This window comes from Pithys albifrons, chromosome 4, assembly GCF_047495875.1.
Source record: "Pithys albifrons albifrons isolate INPA30051 chromosome 4, PitAlb_v1, whole genome shotgun sequence".
In the NCBI taxonomy this organism is placed as follows: Eukaryota; Metazoa; Chordata; class Aves; order Passeriformes; family Thamnophilidae; genus Pithys; species Pithys albifrons.
The window spans coordinates 22,469,265-22,485,505 of NC_092461.1; the positions used below are offsets into that span (position 1 = coordinate 22,469,265).

General features: G+C 39.6%; 1 protein-coding gene across 3 annotated transcripts in view; it reads left to right on the plus strand.

The window, feature by feature from the left end:
• GRB10 (growth factor receptor bound protein 10) overlaps positions 1–16,241 on the plus strand; it is a 138,787-nt gene that overhangs the window by 76,496 nt on the left and 46,050 nt on the right. For all 3 annotated transcript variants that reach the window (XM_071553621.1, XM_071553624.1, XM_071553622.1), the window contains exons 4-5: positions 5,522–5,738; positions 8,489–8,630. In XM_071553621.1, the coding sequence (XP_071409722.1) occupies positions 5,522–5,738; positions 8,489–8,630 (359 nt within the window). The remainder of the gene's footprint in view (positions 1–5,521; positions 5,739–8,488; positions 8,631–16,241) is intronic.

The following is a 16,241-nucleotide window of genomic DNA, read 5'->3' on the forward strand; positions in this document are numbered from 1 at the left end:
GCAGCAATTATACAAGAATTGCAGGTCAGAATGGTCAACTGGTACCTGTGGCATTGGTGGAAGCTGAATCCAGAGTATGGAGGGATCTAAGACATTTGTATGAACATAGTGTATGTAGTTACATGTGCAGAGGGAGAAAGTAGTAGAAGAGTATGAATGTTACCTAGAATCAACTTCTTTTTACATTATTACGACTGCATGTTGCCAGCAATGGTATATTTTCAAAAAGTTTTAGTGATTGGGATTTCTGAAAAATCCTATCAAACCAGCATTTGGATGCGGCACTGGAGGGGCATCCTGCAGTGTGCTTGTGCAAGGGGTCCCCTTAATAGGGGTTGTCTTACGAAAGGAGTTTGTATACACATCTCACTATGGTAATACTTACCTTCATTTTTGATTGTAAGATGTGAGATTTCCACAGTACCAAAACCCTTGCAACATACTTGCATACTTGCATCACCAGTATGAATCAGAGTAACTTATATGCGGTTTTAGAGGATTTGAAACAGGATGTTGAGGTGGATACCACAAATATTTTATATGTTTTTTTCCCCCTTTCAAGTTATGGTCAAGTCCTTCTGTTCATTTTAATGAAAATATATTTTCCCTATTTCACCTACAATTTACATAGTGTTTCACTGCATCATCAGTGCAGGATGCTGGGACATACACAGCTGTGTTCCTTTTCTTTCACTGTTTCCATCTGTTTCCTTGTGGGTCAGTTCATGTGTGCAGAAGGGCCTGCTAACCACTTTGATACCATCCTCTACTGAGCTAAACTTGAATGCAACCTTACAGTAGTTATGTCTTAGCTTCCTTATTTTGTCAAGATGGATCTGGAATGTGCTGCACGAAACTCATTTTGGGGAACTGATTGCTGGACTTAGGTTTTTAAATGAGAAGAGGTAATCAATCAACAGCTGCCTTACTGTATCAGATGCTTATTTATATACATGCTGTTAGGCTTCATATAGTATCAGACTTAATTATACGGTAACAAAAAAATGGTATAGCCTTTGTATAAATCTACTGAATTCCTGGTAGCTTTTGCATCAGTCTTTTCTGTGTGAACAGATACGAGGGATAATATTGGACAATTAAATTAAAAAATAAGCAAATGAAGAGGAAGTTATTTATATTTTAAAAAAAGGTTTTTACAAACCTCTGCAATCACAGGTCACTTAAATCCTGTGGTGTTTTTCATAGTGTTTCCTGTGAACTGTAGACCATATGTAAAAGCCAAAGCTATTAACTGAACTCTCATTGAGAGACATGAAATGTATCCTAGTGTGTAGTCAAAGACTGAGATTCTTTCCATGTTCACCTTTTTTTTTTTTTAGTAAACAGAATTTCTGCAATGCAATAAGCCCCTTGACAGCCATGGAAATACCTGCTTTCTTCAGGAGGCTGGCACAGATGAAGATGAGCAGAGATCGTTTCAGCTTTATGTCTCTTCAGAATAAGTGGGATCCCACTTTGTTTTGTTAGCTAAGCTTAACATGTCAAGGCCAACAACTACCAAAATAAGTAAATAAATGAGGATTTAAGGGATAGAGAAGAGGTAGAAACAGAAAGACAAGTGGAACATGGTTAACCACAGCCTAAAGTTTGCTTAGGCATAACTTAGGGGCTGTCATTCCTCCTATGACATTCTTGAAGGCATTCAAAGAGTATTCAAAGTGCTTTGTTTTAGTGCAACATGGTCGTTTAGCTCACCAGCTCAGTAGAGGTTTTTGAACAGTTTTCTTTTTTCCTTGAATTGAACTTTCAGTTTTTTTCCTGTAGTTCAAGTAATGATTTACTTTACCAAAAATGTTACTTGCAACATCCAGTGGAGCTGGGTTCTGAACAAAGCCAAAGTTTAACAAGTTGTGGGCAAAGAAGCAAGATGAAGTTCAGGCAGTTATCAGAGTATGCACTTTGGTTCTAATTTGGGAAAGAACATTACTCACAAAAGAGCCTGTAAAACTGCCAGTACCCCATCAACCACCAGAAGTATGTCAGAGCTAGGTTTTGCAAGTGTTTTCCTTTAAAAATTACATTTAAAAGCTGTTTGCATGTTTGTGCGTGGAAGTGATAAGCCACCATCTATGCTGTTTAGTTGAAATGAAAAAATAGACCTTGAATATCCATTTTCATACATACTGATCTTATGACAGAATTCAGTACAGATTAAAGAAAATATCCTTTTGTATCCCTGAAAGTGCATGTCTGCAGGATAGCTGGTAAGCTGAAGGTTCCTCAGGTGCCTGAAACTCTGCCTGCTAGATCCTTCCAGATCAGTCACAGAATTTGTGTGCACGTACTTAGAGAACCAGCATGATGCCATGCTGGCTCAAAGCCCAGTGATTTGCAAATTTTGCTGTTAACTAGCAAACCTCTGCAAAGTCACTTTTGTCAGCTTTTTGGGTTTTTTCCCCCACATGTAGGGTGTTCTTGGTGGAGGCTCAGTGTCTGGTAGGATTGCACTACATATGAAATGCCCTTCTGAACAGTGTACCTGTAGATGGTTAAAGTAGTTAGAAATCCCATGGATGGCATAATTGATTTTTATTTAGTTAAGCTCTGTAGAGAACCATCACAAGTAATATGCTGGATTACTTGGCAAGCTGAGACATCTGGTGGCTCTTCCAAGGTGTAGGCTAAAGCAGTGAGGTTTCCTATTGCATAATGCTGAAATCTCTCCAAAACATAATGGTATTTAGAAGTAAATGCCTTTGTATAGAGATTGAACTGTATGAAATTCAAGATTGCAGGCTTTGTCTTCGAAAAGCTTAAGAATCTGTGCTCCTGCAAAAGTTTTATAGCAAGACTGAGGGCTATTATTAGCAGTGCTGCACTCACAGAGAAAAGGAGCTGACAGAGGAGTGAAACCAGATTCTGGACTTCAGTGCAACATATTATGAGGAGAACTCTATATGCACCTTCTCAGTGGCTGTCCTGTTGGAAATTGAATTTAGGCATGTAATTGATATACTTAAAAGCCTGTTAATGGTAATTCAATGCTTTAAACTATGTACTTGGTTTGCTTAGTATGAAGTGCCTCATTTTATGCATATTAGGCTACGTAGGACACCTCTGTAACTATTTGATTATTCAGGAATAGCTTGAGATGACTCTTAATCATTCCTTCCATGTTAGAATCACCTGAAAACTTAATGATCCTGCATGCTAATAAGCTTTGTCTAAGTTGTTTATACATTAGCAGCCTCGGGAACCAAGCCATATGAACTTCACTGAATGTATGTTTTGACTTTATTCCCTTTCTGCTTTTCACCCTTGACTTTATTCCCTTTCTGCTTTTCACCCTGCTAAACAATTGCTGTTAGTTACTGTAATTTACTTCCCAACTCTGTGGCCAGGGTCTGTCTTTTATATCTCCTACATCCAACCCCTAAGCTTTTACTTGACAGCCCCCTGACACCCTACCAGTCTTCTGCTACTTCAGATGAGTGGTAAAATTCAAAAGCCTTGCAATTTGGCCTCTTCCTCTTCATACTCCTACTCCTGTGGTTCCCTTGTGATTGCTCAAGAAGTGTTTTCGATATGTCCTCTCCAAATAGGATAAGAATCTGGAGGATGGAATGAAATCTAAATTGCAGTTCTGTCTCAAGATCGCTAAAAATAGCAGGAAAATTATTGTAGACTTTGTCCAAGCAAAGCAAAGCTTAGATTGTTTAAAATGTATGAACTAGCTGACTGAAAAGATGGTGTAGCCTAAGGAAGGTGAGTTGTAGTAGTAGTGTAGTAGCTGTTGAATACAGAGATGGAGGGAAATGAAGGGAATGAACCTGTTTGTGGGGTGAAGTGGGAGTTTTTGTGTTGTTTTGGTTTTGGTTTTTTTACACATGTTCAAACCTAGCAATCCTCTGACTACATTTTCAGTGAAGGCCAGATGGCTGTTACTTTAGTAAAGAGTCTACTGACTTTCAGTGAGGAACATAGTATTTCAGGTCACTAAATAGAGCTCAGATTTAGAGACATGACCAGCACCTGTTTAATTCTGAGCACGTCTTCTGTTCATCCAACACTGAGAACTGGGGTTATCAGCATCCCAGACGATTGCTGTGTAAATGCCATGTTCATATTCCATTCTGGTTATCAAGGCGTGTTGTTGTGGATTGAAATTGAGTGGTGCTGTTTCAAATTATATCCTTAAGAAATGAGATATTAATACGAAATCATTTACAATAGCAAAAAGTTGTGCAGTTGGTTGCAAGCTGAATAGCTGCTTCTGGTGGTTCATTTACCTAGAAAACATGGCAAATGAATGGATATCAGAAAATAGGGTGTGTTTCAGCTGCACAGGGCTGTGTAAGTATTTGCTAGCCCCACTGCTTCTTGCTACTTGCCATCCATGTCAGGAAAAGTTTTGTGAAATAGAAACTTTGCAGGCAGCAATGGTATATTTTGCCAAGCCAGTTGATACAGCTGGAAAATAAGGACACATTTTTGCGTGCACAAAGCTCTGTTTGGTCAGAAGTAGCTGTTCAGGCAATGGTTGTGCTGTAACCAGAAGCAGATATCGATGTGTGTGTTCTTCAGCCTGTTGAACTCCTGACAGGGAGTGATGTAACTTGTGGCCAGGGAGTAATTACAGTGCTCTGCAATAGGAGTTCAGAGAGTGGTTAGTGCAAAGGGCTCGAAGAGTTCTGTTGTCTTGCAGAGTAATTAGGATCGTTAAGGAGGAATGACTGAGCACAAGTTACTTATTTACAGTGAGGTAAGGTGGCCTATATAGAAAAGTCGGTGCCCTTTTTAGGGACTGATGTTCCTCCAACCACGCACACCACCATCCCTGGTTGATTTATGTTGAGCTCTTTAATGTAGGGATCTATCTATCACACTGCAAGAGCAAGGATCCAGATAAATCTTTTTATATGAAAGTACTTTGAGTGCCCTTCAAAATACTGTATCACAAAAATATGCAGAAATACAGGTGGAATTTTTAACAAGATACAATGATTGCTTTCCGTTGAGTGCAACAGAGGAGTGAGTGTGCCTTCCAGCTATTGACTTCTGCAGCACTGTCTTAAGTTATTTTTCTTCTAAATTATTTGGTCTTGCAAAGTGTTTGTTACACTATTTGACAATCTGAATTTTATACATTGACAAGCTGAACTGAGATATTTGTCAGTGGTACACTTATGAAATGCGTATCAGTCTATCAGTAAGTGAAGTGGTGCTTCACATTAGCATTGTTGGTATTAAAATCCCACCAAATTCTAATTACACACACACACACATACATACATATATAGTAAATACTGTAATAGAAATGCTTCATTCTGCCTCAGTAGTTTTTCACCAAGGAAGACAAAACAAATGTCCATTGGTGGCTGTTACTGGCTGTGGTTTTCTGCCCTAAAATAAATAAATTATTCTTGCAATAAAAATTTGCATTGTAAAAGTATAACTATGAAATTGTGATAGTTTTACTGAAACTTAGTCTTTGATCTTGCTGTATTTCTTTTATCTGGGACTTCCAGATGTGTTACACTGCCTTAATTTTGTCTTCCAGATGATGATGTGGACCTAGAAGCTTTGGTAAACGACATGAATTCCTCATTTGAAAGTTTATACTCTACATGCAGTATGCAGTTGGAAACCACTCCACTCCTTCAAAATGGTCAGCTGAACCGCAGCCCACTGCCATCCTCGGCATCTGGCACACTGCAGCCCACGTCTCCGAGGCAGAAGGTGCAGCGGTCACAGCCAGTGCGCATCATGGCAGTCAGGTAGGAGCGAGGGACTCGCCTGCTTTGGCCAAGTCGTCACCAACAAGTTTCAAAAGAACTACATTTCAAAATAGGAGATCCACTTCAGTAAGGAACCTAGTAGTGTTAGACTGGACTTCTGCATGGAAAAATGTACCACGTAGGTGAAGGACATAATATTTCCATGTATTACCGCCCTTTTTCTCATTAAAGTTTGATGTATCTGCAGTAGCTGATGTGTAGAAGTGTATCATTGGTACCAATTGGCGAGAAATATATCCATATTTGGATTTATTTCCAAACTGTTCAAAACTATACCTGTTCTTTCAGGTATGGTGCCTACTGTGACAGCTTCTTGGTGTTTTTAAACATAAGAGATCGTGTAGATAGATGAAGCTGTGCTCAGGTATTTCGCTATACAGAAAGTACCTCTCTTGTGGAGGTCTCCTGAACAGTCCGAGACAAACAAAAAGGAACACATCTTAGCTATTTAACGTTTCTTCCTGGAGTACTTTCAGCTCACTCATTTGAGTGCATTGTTTGAGTTACTACCAGAAAAAAGTAGTATTAAATTTGTCCCCCCTTTTCTAAGGATGAGGACTGGAATTCAAACTTCAAGTGGAAAACTCTTGATGATGATGATGAGAGAGTCTATAAGTGATGTAGAGTTCTTTGTAGGCAGCAGGAGGAAAGGAGCTCCTGTCAGCATGAGTAGGTAAATGAATTTCTTTCCTTCTAGCAAAGTGTCTTCTCTAAAAAAAGTGAAAAGTAGTAATATAATAAAAGAAAACTCCAAAATGTGGAAAGGGTTGCTTCTAATTCTTCACACTGATGTAATGACCTGTAGGAATGGTATACTGAAGACAGGCAGCTTTTCTGTTTGAATGGGTAGTATACAGTAACTTCTATTGAACCAAGTTAGCTGATGATGCAGTTAATTCTACAAGTATTTCATACTTAACCTTGAATAGGGTTATACTGGAAAATGTACTCTCTGGAGTACTATAACTGTTGATGTTTTGTAAATTTCTCAATCAAAATACTTAATTTAAACTACTCTTTGCATTTCAAAACTTAGCAACTCTGAGAACACTCTGCCTTTCTGAAGTATGTAGTTCCATACACACAAGAACATCATGTGTTTATCATTAAAGAAAGTAGTGGTGAAACTTTTATTCAGGTTTATCTAGACCCCTGCAGAGAGGGATGACTGCATCTTTGCAGCCAGAACAGAGTGATTTACTGTGGTCTCTTAAGAGCACAGGTTCATGTGTGTATCAGTCATGAAGTAAATGATGCACTGGCAGCAGTAGAGGCACAGCAGAGTGCAGCATAGAGAATTCCCATTTTAAGGAAACCATACCTATCTAGTTGTGTTGAGTCTGTGGTTCCACTTATTACAATGGAGGTTAGTCAAAACATTGCAATACAGCACACTATTGCACAGTTGGATATGACATGTCTGCTGGTCTGGAGAAATCTTACACTGTCCTTTTACCTTGTGCTATAGGGAACTGCACACACAGGGAGCACAGAAAAAAAATCCAGCTGGTCAAGTAGTTGTTGGTATGTAGTTGTCATAGTTATGGTTGGAGCCTGCTATTTATTGCAAACCCCTGCATCTCTAAGTCTCATTCGTGGAACATCAAGGCAACTAAGTCGCAGGACAGAGTTACTTGTGGAGCCAATTTCATAGTAAAATTTTGTCAGCCCCTGGGTCAAAGGCAGTGAGTGTGCCCAGAGTAGAACACACTGCCAAGGGCAAAACCAGCAGTCTCCCAGGGAGTTTTTTAAAGGAGGCTCTACTTCCTGGAGGCATAGGATAACATGAGAGCAAATTAAGGTCTTAATGATTTGCCTTTCAAATCCAGGAGTTAGTTGATTGTCCCTGGAAACTTCTATAATTGCCGCTAGATGGTGCCTTCTGCCCAGGCATTGAAGGGCAGCCTGCTGGACTCACCTAGAACATCTTCAGTGTTGATGCCCTGGCAGTAGAAAAATCTAAAGCCATCTGTGTGGTCATGGGTAGGTCTTACAGCTTTTCTTGTAGGCTTTAGTTTTCTTTTTGTTGTTGTGGTCAGTGCAGATGTATTATAAACTGGAACTTGAAACACTTGTTGGTCCTCCATAGACTCATGAGGCATATTTTTGGTAGATATAAACTCACCTGAACAGTAACTGTTCAACTGGCATAAGGTAGGAGCACATAATTGCAGCTTTGCTGAAGCTGAGTCTTTGCATTTTTGTTTCTCCAGGAAATGCTGAGTTGCTTGGAGATAGAATCTGATATTAAAGAGAGGTGACAATATTGGTTTCAGTCTCATCTTAGAGAACTTTACAGTGGGGTACACATTTGTTTTCAGATCCATGTGGAATTTGGCTCCAAATGACAGCTGTTGAGTTCTCCTCTTTCACGCTGTTTTGGAAGAGCTTTACTGACTTTCTGGCACACACAGCCTAAGCTTGTAAGCTGGTGCTTACAACAAAGATTTGTATAGATATTTCTGTATTTTATTTGCACAGTTACCTCAGTTACCCAAGTAATCAAATTACAAGCAATGAAACAAAAATAGATGCCTGATTGGTCATTTTTCACATGCAGTTACCTACTTTGTGCCAGCAGTTCCTGTATGTAACTGGATAGTAGTTGCTTAGAAAAAGAGTGGTTTTGGTTTCTTGTCTTCAGTGTCAATCATAAATGATGGGGCAGGAGATCAAGGTCTAGTGATGTAAGTTGCTCCTCTTAATTCTTAGTGCTTCTGTGTTTATAGACGTCTTCAAGAAGAAGAACAGCAGTTCAGGACATCATCTTTGCCTGCCATCCCAAATCCCTTCCCAGAACTTTGTAGCCCTGCAAGTTCTCCAGTGCTGGCCCCTGGATCTTTACCTCAGAGTCAACCTGCTAGTAAACATGTGAGTATGGGATGAAGCTTTGGGTCATCCATTTGCGTGCAAAACATCAGTGGACTGCTTTATTTTGAAGGCAGGAAAAAAGTTTCAAGATAAGTAAAAACACTTCTAGACTTTCTCTGTGAGTAGGGCAGCACTGAATGAGAGAGTATCTTCAAATAGGCTTAAGACCTTTAGTAAAAGGTTTGTAGGAATGAAATGTACAAATGAAGTAAGCCTCTTTCAGATAAATGCATCTCATGAATGAAGCAGTAATGCCTAATATCTTTCAGATTTTATTATTCAGTATAAAGACTTAACTAATTCAGAAGTCAACTTAATTAGCTGAGTGTTGGAGGATGGTTTGTGCATTTTATACTGCATGTTCCAAGTGCCACAAAAACACTGAACAGCTGAATTCTTTAAAGATGTGGTGCTTTATTTTGCTGTTTTTCATGAAGCTGCTCAAAAAGTAAAATAGTGTCCTTAGAACATGTAACTGGGCACAGCTCCTTGAATTGGGATTTCAAGAGAGTGCTCTCCCATGGAAAGCTGGTGGAGTCATTCTCTGGGTTCTTGGCAGTGAGATAGCTGAGTTCCCACGTGGTCCAGAGCAACACTCAGCAACACTTCACTTTCTCTTCTCTGTCCTACTCCACTCTCTGAGAAACAATCATCTTGTTTTGTATCATTCCTTAGGCATGCTGAAAGACTAAAGCTGGGCTCAAAAGCCTTTATTTTGTAAAATGTGCTGACTTGCATGGGGATGAAAGGATGGGTTACTCTTACTGACTGTTGGCTTACAACAGTTCTGTGCTTGAGTCCCAGAAATATTAAGAAGTTTTGTGTCATTGCTCAGTTAGTTTGTAATTAGCTCTTCTGTCTGCTCTGACACATAAAGGGTTTAGGTGGGCATTTCAGCCACAAGCAGTAGACCTTTGTGTTTGCCCTCACATGTTCTATATTGCCTTACATCACCATATACAGCTGCCTGCTGTCTTTAAAGACACAGTGCATCTTCATTGGTTTTGCTGTATTTCTTACCACATACAAGACAGACAAATAGCCAAATAATGCCCTAAGAAAAAATTGAGTCATCCTCTTGGGAATTTAGCACAGGGCCCTGTCAGAGACCTAGGTACTGGCTAAGCAGAGAGGCTGTTTTACCAGGGCAGTGTTGATCTTACTCTGGGGATACAAAACCAGGGGCTGTTCTGCCTCCTGGCACTTGGCAATATGACAGAAGCATAGCTGTCTCTCTGAAACAAACTGTAGTTGCTGATAAACCTGTGTCTGCCTCTCCAAATATTTCCTGGGCTCAGGGATTCTTTGCCATTTAGCTATATGTTTCTAAAATTAACCAAGCCACCCTAAACAGTGCTCTGTAAAGCCTTAAGGAATCCTAAATGATCTGAGGGTCAGTTTTTGATGGAATTTAGAAACTTAGTGGTGTAACAGCATATAAATGTCGAAGTAATGTCTTTTAATGTATGTAAGAAATGGCTATGAATACAGAATAAAATGGTTTTTTCCTAGATTTTACTTTATAATTTAACAAAACCCATCTACCTAATTTTAAAATAGAAAAATTTGACAAATATTTTGAAAGCCTAAAATGAAAGAATTTATATTGTACAGAAATGCCTGGAGCTGAATTTGTTAATTAAAGACAATCCATCATAGTGGTAAAAGCTTTTAGTGTACAAGTTGAGGAGGTAGAGCATGTTGGACAATAGTGGCTCATTTTTGAGATGCAGATACAGTGTTTGTTTCAGCTTATCAGCTCATTGGAGGCAGATGAGAAACGCTGGCTCAGGGTGAGGGAAGCTTAGGAAAGTGTTCTTTTCCTCTCTAATGAATTATATATTTTCTGCTCTTTAATGAAGGAACAGGGAAACAGAACTGAAAAAGGTCTCTAGTTTAAAGTATTGATGGACAAAAGTAAAAAAGAAAGAATACTGGGTTTGATACCTCAGTTTTAAACTTGGAGTGTTGTCAGGTCACAAAATAATCTGTTCAGCCTCCTTTTAATTTGTGTTTAACCCTGTTCCAGTTCCCTTCAGTGCTGTCTGCTAAACATCATGAGTAAAAAAATCAGTCACTTAAGAAATGTTATACATCTTTCCAACTTCATCCCCTTAATAAAATAAGAAGTTTGGGAATTTGAGTAAGTTATTTTAGGACATGCTCTGGCTTCAATAAATGTCCATAGATCTAATAGATATAATATAAACTACTGCTTAACAAAATGAGCAATTGTAATAGCGTGTTTTAGTAGCTGGCAGTGAGTTAAAATAACTTGTGCTTCAAGAAAAATATAAATACAATGTGAAATGCAAACCAAGATTAAGCATTAAGATGCTTAATTTCTCCCTGCTTGCAGGTTATAAACAAAGATTAAAATTGGAGATTGGAATGAGCCATTCTGATTACATGGGATATATGAGGTGTTATTGAAAAATGGTTCCTTTTGTGCTTCTCAAGCATTTGCAGGTAAATAAGCAAATAGCAGTTCCAGTGAGCAGTGCTGCAGCTCTGATCACACAGGGCATCAGAACACACTCATGGCATGGAGGAAGTGTTGCCTTCAGTCAGCTCATATCTATGGCACTTGAGAGGGACGCAGCTTAATGCAGGCATAGGGGATTTCAGAAAGGAGTGGGTATTTTGTTTGCTGACCATGTGAAGCAGTGCAGGAGGTCACTAGGAAGCTGGGTTGTCTGATACAATTTCATAAGAAATGCAGTGTTGTTAGTATTGTTTCTCATGAAACACCTCCATCTTATTTTTTAATAATAGTAAAATACAACTCAACAATGATAAAACCTAGTATTGGTTACGCAAGAGGAATTTAAAGATCCAGTCTTGTTAAACACAGAAGAGAGTCTCATGTCATATTGCCAAGCCTTGCACTTAAAGAAATACCAGCTCTGTTCAAGTTCTGCTAAAAGTCTTTCCCGGTGTATTGTTCCCTATAGGAAAAAGATGGATGTGTGAATGAAAGACTGAGTAAAGGAGCTTTCAGGTCATAAAGCTTGAATTGTAATTTCAGCTGAAAAAGATGGATGTTGTTTTTTCTCATATGCAAAATTTTATTAATGTAGCTGGAGTCTGAGATATAAATTTCTTGTTGCTTTTGAGTCTTTCCCTTATTTTTTTCATGCAGTTGCCACCACTTTTTTTTAACAGGCGATGAACAGCACTGCTTTATGTCTTTCTCTGTATTGGTTTCATACTTTTTTTTTGCTCAGCAAAGAAAGGTGAAAGCAGTAAAGCAAGTCAAAATAATCGTTAATAAACCTGTCTTACATTTTTGTGGTAGATTGTTTTCTTGTGATGATGAAGCGTTTTATTTATCTTAGTCAAAAAATTGGCCATATCAGGAATAATTTAATTTTAAAAAATATTTTTTATGAGAGCTGTTGGGTAATTGTACTGATTTCACCACAGCAGGAAGCAGTATGCCACCTCTGGCTCTGCCGCCAGTTAGGCTTGAATACTGCTTTTAAGGCTGATGGCTGCAGCAGCGTAATGCAGCTGCTCCCCAGAAGACAGAGAACAGTGAGAAATAACTGGTCTTCTGTATTAGCACAAAACTCAAAACACATGTAGGCAAATGGGATAGTCATTTAATGGGAGAAGCAATCTGGGAGGTAAAACTGGAATGTTAGGTTTATTGAAATAATTCCAGATTTGGTTTGGGGATTTTTATGGGGAGGGGGGTTGTTTTTGGTTTTGTGGGGTTTTTTTTTAAACCCTAGATGATCTTCTCTGCTGTAGGAAAAAAAAAAGCTTAATTAAAAGATCTTGTGGATAAATTTTTTTTTGCACACATAGGTTGACAAACTGGCACCTAATTTGCTAGTAAAAGAAGAGAATTAACTGTGAACCTTTAGGTTACATTTCAAAGGCTATCCTGCACTGAACAACCTCCACAATGGCAGTGTCTGCACTAATACGGTTTTGTGACCAAATACATCTGGTGATAGGTATTAAGAAATGACTTGAAATTAAAGAGATACGTGCTCCTTTGGAGTTCAGCACTATGATACTTTATTACAGGTCTGCTGGTGGAAAAAGCCCACTTTGAGCTAAGTTTTACAGTAAAAAATGTTGGATGCTGACCTGTTGATAGTGAACAGGACATGAGTCTGTAAAAATTGGCACCACTGAAGTTTTAGTAATGTAGCCAACCAGCTGGTGAGTACCTGGATGAAAAGTGCCAACTAGCTAATGAGCCAGTAGGTACTGGTGTGGGAAGGCACTGCAGATGTCTTGTGTTTGGAGACTGATGGACATGTAAAGTGGTAGCTGACAAAGAGCTCTTAAGTTTTTGAGTTGAGAGCAGCATTGTCTGTGAGCTTGGGCAGGAGGAGAGTGACAGGAGAGGAGCTATCTTATCAGTGCATGCCCAAACATTCCCCTCTACATGTGGCTCTCTGTCATCTAAATACCACCCATCTGCCCCTCCCCACAAAGCTGAAACCTTCAGCAGACCTCTGAGAGCATTTAAGCCACTCCCACGCCTAGGAAGGACAAGAAAAATGGGAGCAGGAAGCACATGTTCTGGATGACACCATGTGGCTTTGCAAGAGCATATGGTATTTTTCTGTGTCTCCCTTTTCCCCACATCTTTGTATGTAAGGCACACGCACACCTACAAACACAAAATCACCCCATGTCTGAGGGGGACAGTGGTTGTGGGCTGGGAGAAAGGCAGATAAAAGTTTTTAAAACGTTGTTTACTTAACAGGATAAATATATTTGTCTAAGAAAAATGGAAACCATAAAATTACACCAAACCAAGACCAAACATTTGTCCATAAAATTGCTAAAAACATCAGACAGCTATGTTACCACCAACTGAAGTCCATCTTTGTGTTGCTGGTATAAACTAAGAACTAGTTGGTAACTTAGGTTATAATTTCTGGTTGTGTACAAATATTTTGGAAAAAGCATGCAATAATTACATGTAGGTCACTGCAGTGCCACAGGATATTAGGCTTAAGTATCTTGTGCGAGTCAATGAAGCTTTCAACTGTAAAAATAGGGCAAACTTCTCACATCCCTCCTCCATACAGCCCAGGCAAACTTCCAAAAAGCAGTTTGATGTTCCAAAATTACTTACTCTTTTCTAACAAATTAAATTCACAAATGGGTATGAATTAATGCCATTCTTTTTTCCAGATTTAGTTACCCTTCAAGGAAACTCCTGTAAACAGACTTCTTAGTTTTAATTGTTCTAATTGCATGTTATGATGCACATTTTTTTATTTTTCTTCTCATAAAACTTTTATATTGGCTCTTTTGAAGACAAGGATGTTGGTTTCCAAAAGAGAAGCTGTATAAAAATACAAACTTCTGTATAATGCAAGCATTATGTACTAAGTTACATTTCCCATGCGTGACAGCAAGTTTTGTACTTGGTCCTGCAGTGGAATAATCTTTAGCAACAAGACATTTTGAAAATCAATACTGACATCAGAATGAGTCAACAGGACATTACCTTCTCTAAAGAGACCAGATCTATAGCTAGATATAATGTGAACATTTGCTTAGGTCCAGGTCCAAGCACTCCAAACTTTAAAATATGGGGTTTCATGGGTATCTGCCATGAAACATCATGTTTCTTTCTCTTTCAAATCTTTTTTTTGGAGCAAGCCTCTTCAGCTAATTAAATAAATCATACATAAATTGTTCTGCAGCATGTTTAACTCAGATGCCTTTTTTAAAGGAAGTTGTGATTGCTTGTGGAAAAACTAGGGAAAGAGCAGGCCTCCAGTGAAGGGCAGTGATGTAACTGCATGAAAGCAGCCCTTGAACTTCCCTGCGTGCCACTCTCTTGTTCACAGAAATAAAGCTTTCCTGAACTGAACAAGCCAAATTTGATGGGCATTGTAGGAAAGACATTGCATTACTTGTCATGTTGTCTCCTGTGTCATGAGAACACGTTGTCCTCTTAGTCCTGAAGAAATTGGGGTGAGCTCACATGGTTCTCAAAGTTTCATTTACTCATTACTGAAGAAGAGAGTGATGAATAACTGAAGGCTAACGAGTGTGCTGGACTAAGCTGAAGACTGGCAGTCCTCGGTGGCGGTTGTGCAGGTCACCCGGCAGGTCCGCGGGCTCTCCAGCTGGAGCCCACACGTGGTCTGCCGGGGACTGAGATCAGCACAGAGTCAAAGCTGCTGTTCCTTCTTCCCCATGCCTGCTACAGCAAGAAGCTTTGTGGTACAAAGAAATTAGTCTTTTGTTCTTGCTTTTGGAAAGTGCCAGAACAGTAGTTAGAGTCCCAACATGAATTACTGGAAATACTAAGGGCATCTCACGCTCAAACCCAAGAATATGTTATTTGTTGGGATTTTTTTGTTTTTAATGACATAAACCTGGCCCAGCTCCCAGGAATGCTTTGGCTCCCTACCCGCAAGCGATGCTCCAGCAGCGGGAGCGTGCTGGAAGGAGGGTTATGTGGTCAGGACCGGCAGCAGCATGCAGGGGAATGCTCTGTCCATCTGAAGGTGGACTGGCACACACAGCAGGATGGGAACCAACCTCACCCAAGCCTGCCCTGCTCCACATGTGCTGGTACCCCCACTGAGTCTCCAGCCACACAGTAACATTTGCAGTTGTTTTTAAGAAGCTTGTTGCACAGAAGTAATACTGAGCAGTCTGTAGTATATGCTGCAGTAACTACATTCGTGTGTTCACAGTAGATTCTTGTATGGGCATTTAAGTTGCACGTGCCCTTGCACATTTTTGTTGCCCAACATTAATCTTGCTATATTTCATTAATGGCACACTGTTCTATGCTTTGATCAGGAACTGACAGAACTGAGAAGCTATCCGGCTGAGAGTGCAGTGAAAAATGGGAAAATATAACATGAAGGAAATTCTAATTCCCTCCACGTCTAGTGAGGCAGGCAGGAATGCGTTTGGGTGTAAATGTAGGTGCAGTAAGGAATAAAAAAAATCCCACAACTATCTTGAGTGACTGTAATTATACCATAAATGAATGGTTGAGATGTCATAACTTTATGTTGATAGCCTTTTAAGGAGTCACTCAACATGGTAGGAATAGCTGCACTGAGTCTTAGCTATCCTTGATGTGTGTGTACTCTAGATTTGAGTTGTGAGTTTAGGTCAACTGTAGACATTTTGGATAGAAAACGTTTTGGACCTCTGCTACCCAGATGAAAGAAAGCACCAACTCATAGGTTAGAGCCTCTGCTGTTTATCCTACGTGATCTTGTGGCACTATGTTGTTGCCAGCAACCGGTAGGTCAGCTGACTGCGAGGTCCTTCCTGAGGTGAGCTGTGGCAGCCCTTACATAGCTGTGCTGGTACCTGTGGCTGAGCTGCCAATGATCCCCTGGTGCATGCTGTGGACGGATGTAGTGCAGGACTGGGAAGAAGCCCAAGTTTTTCTTGTTTGCTGGCATCTACTTTAGGGATGGAAGGCAAAGCCAGTGTTTAGTTTGTTCATTTCCAAACTATCAGCACGGTCATTTCTTAAGTTTCAGGAGTAGTGCTGCTCATTGACAGCAGGTAAAAGGCTTCTTTGGACTTCTTGTAATTTTCAGGACAGTGATCTGTGCCCATGATGAAACTGGAAATGTGTTTGAAATTGTCCCTCTT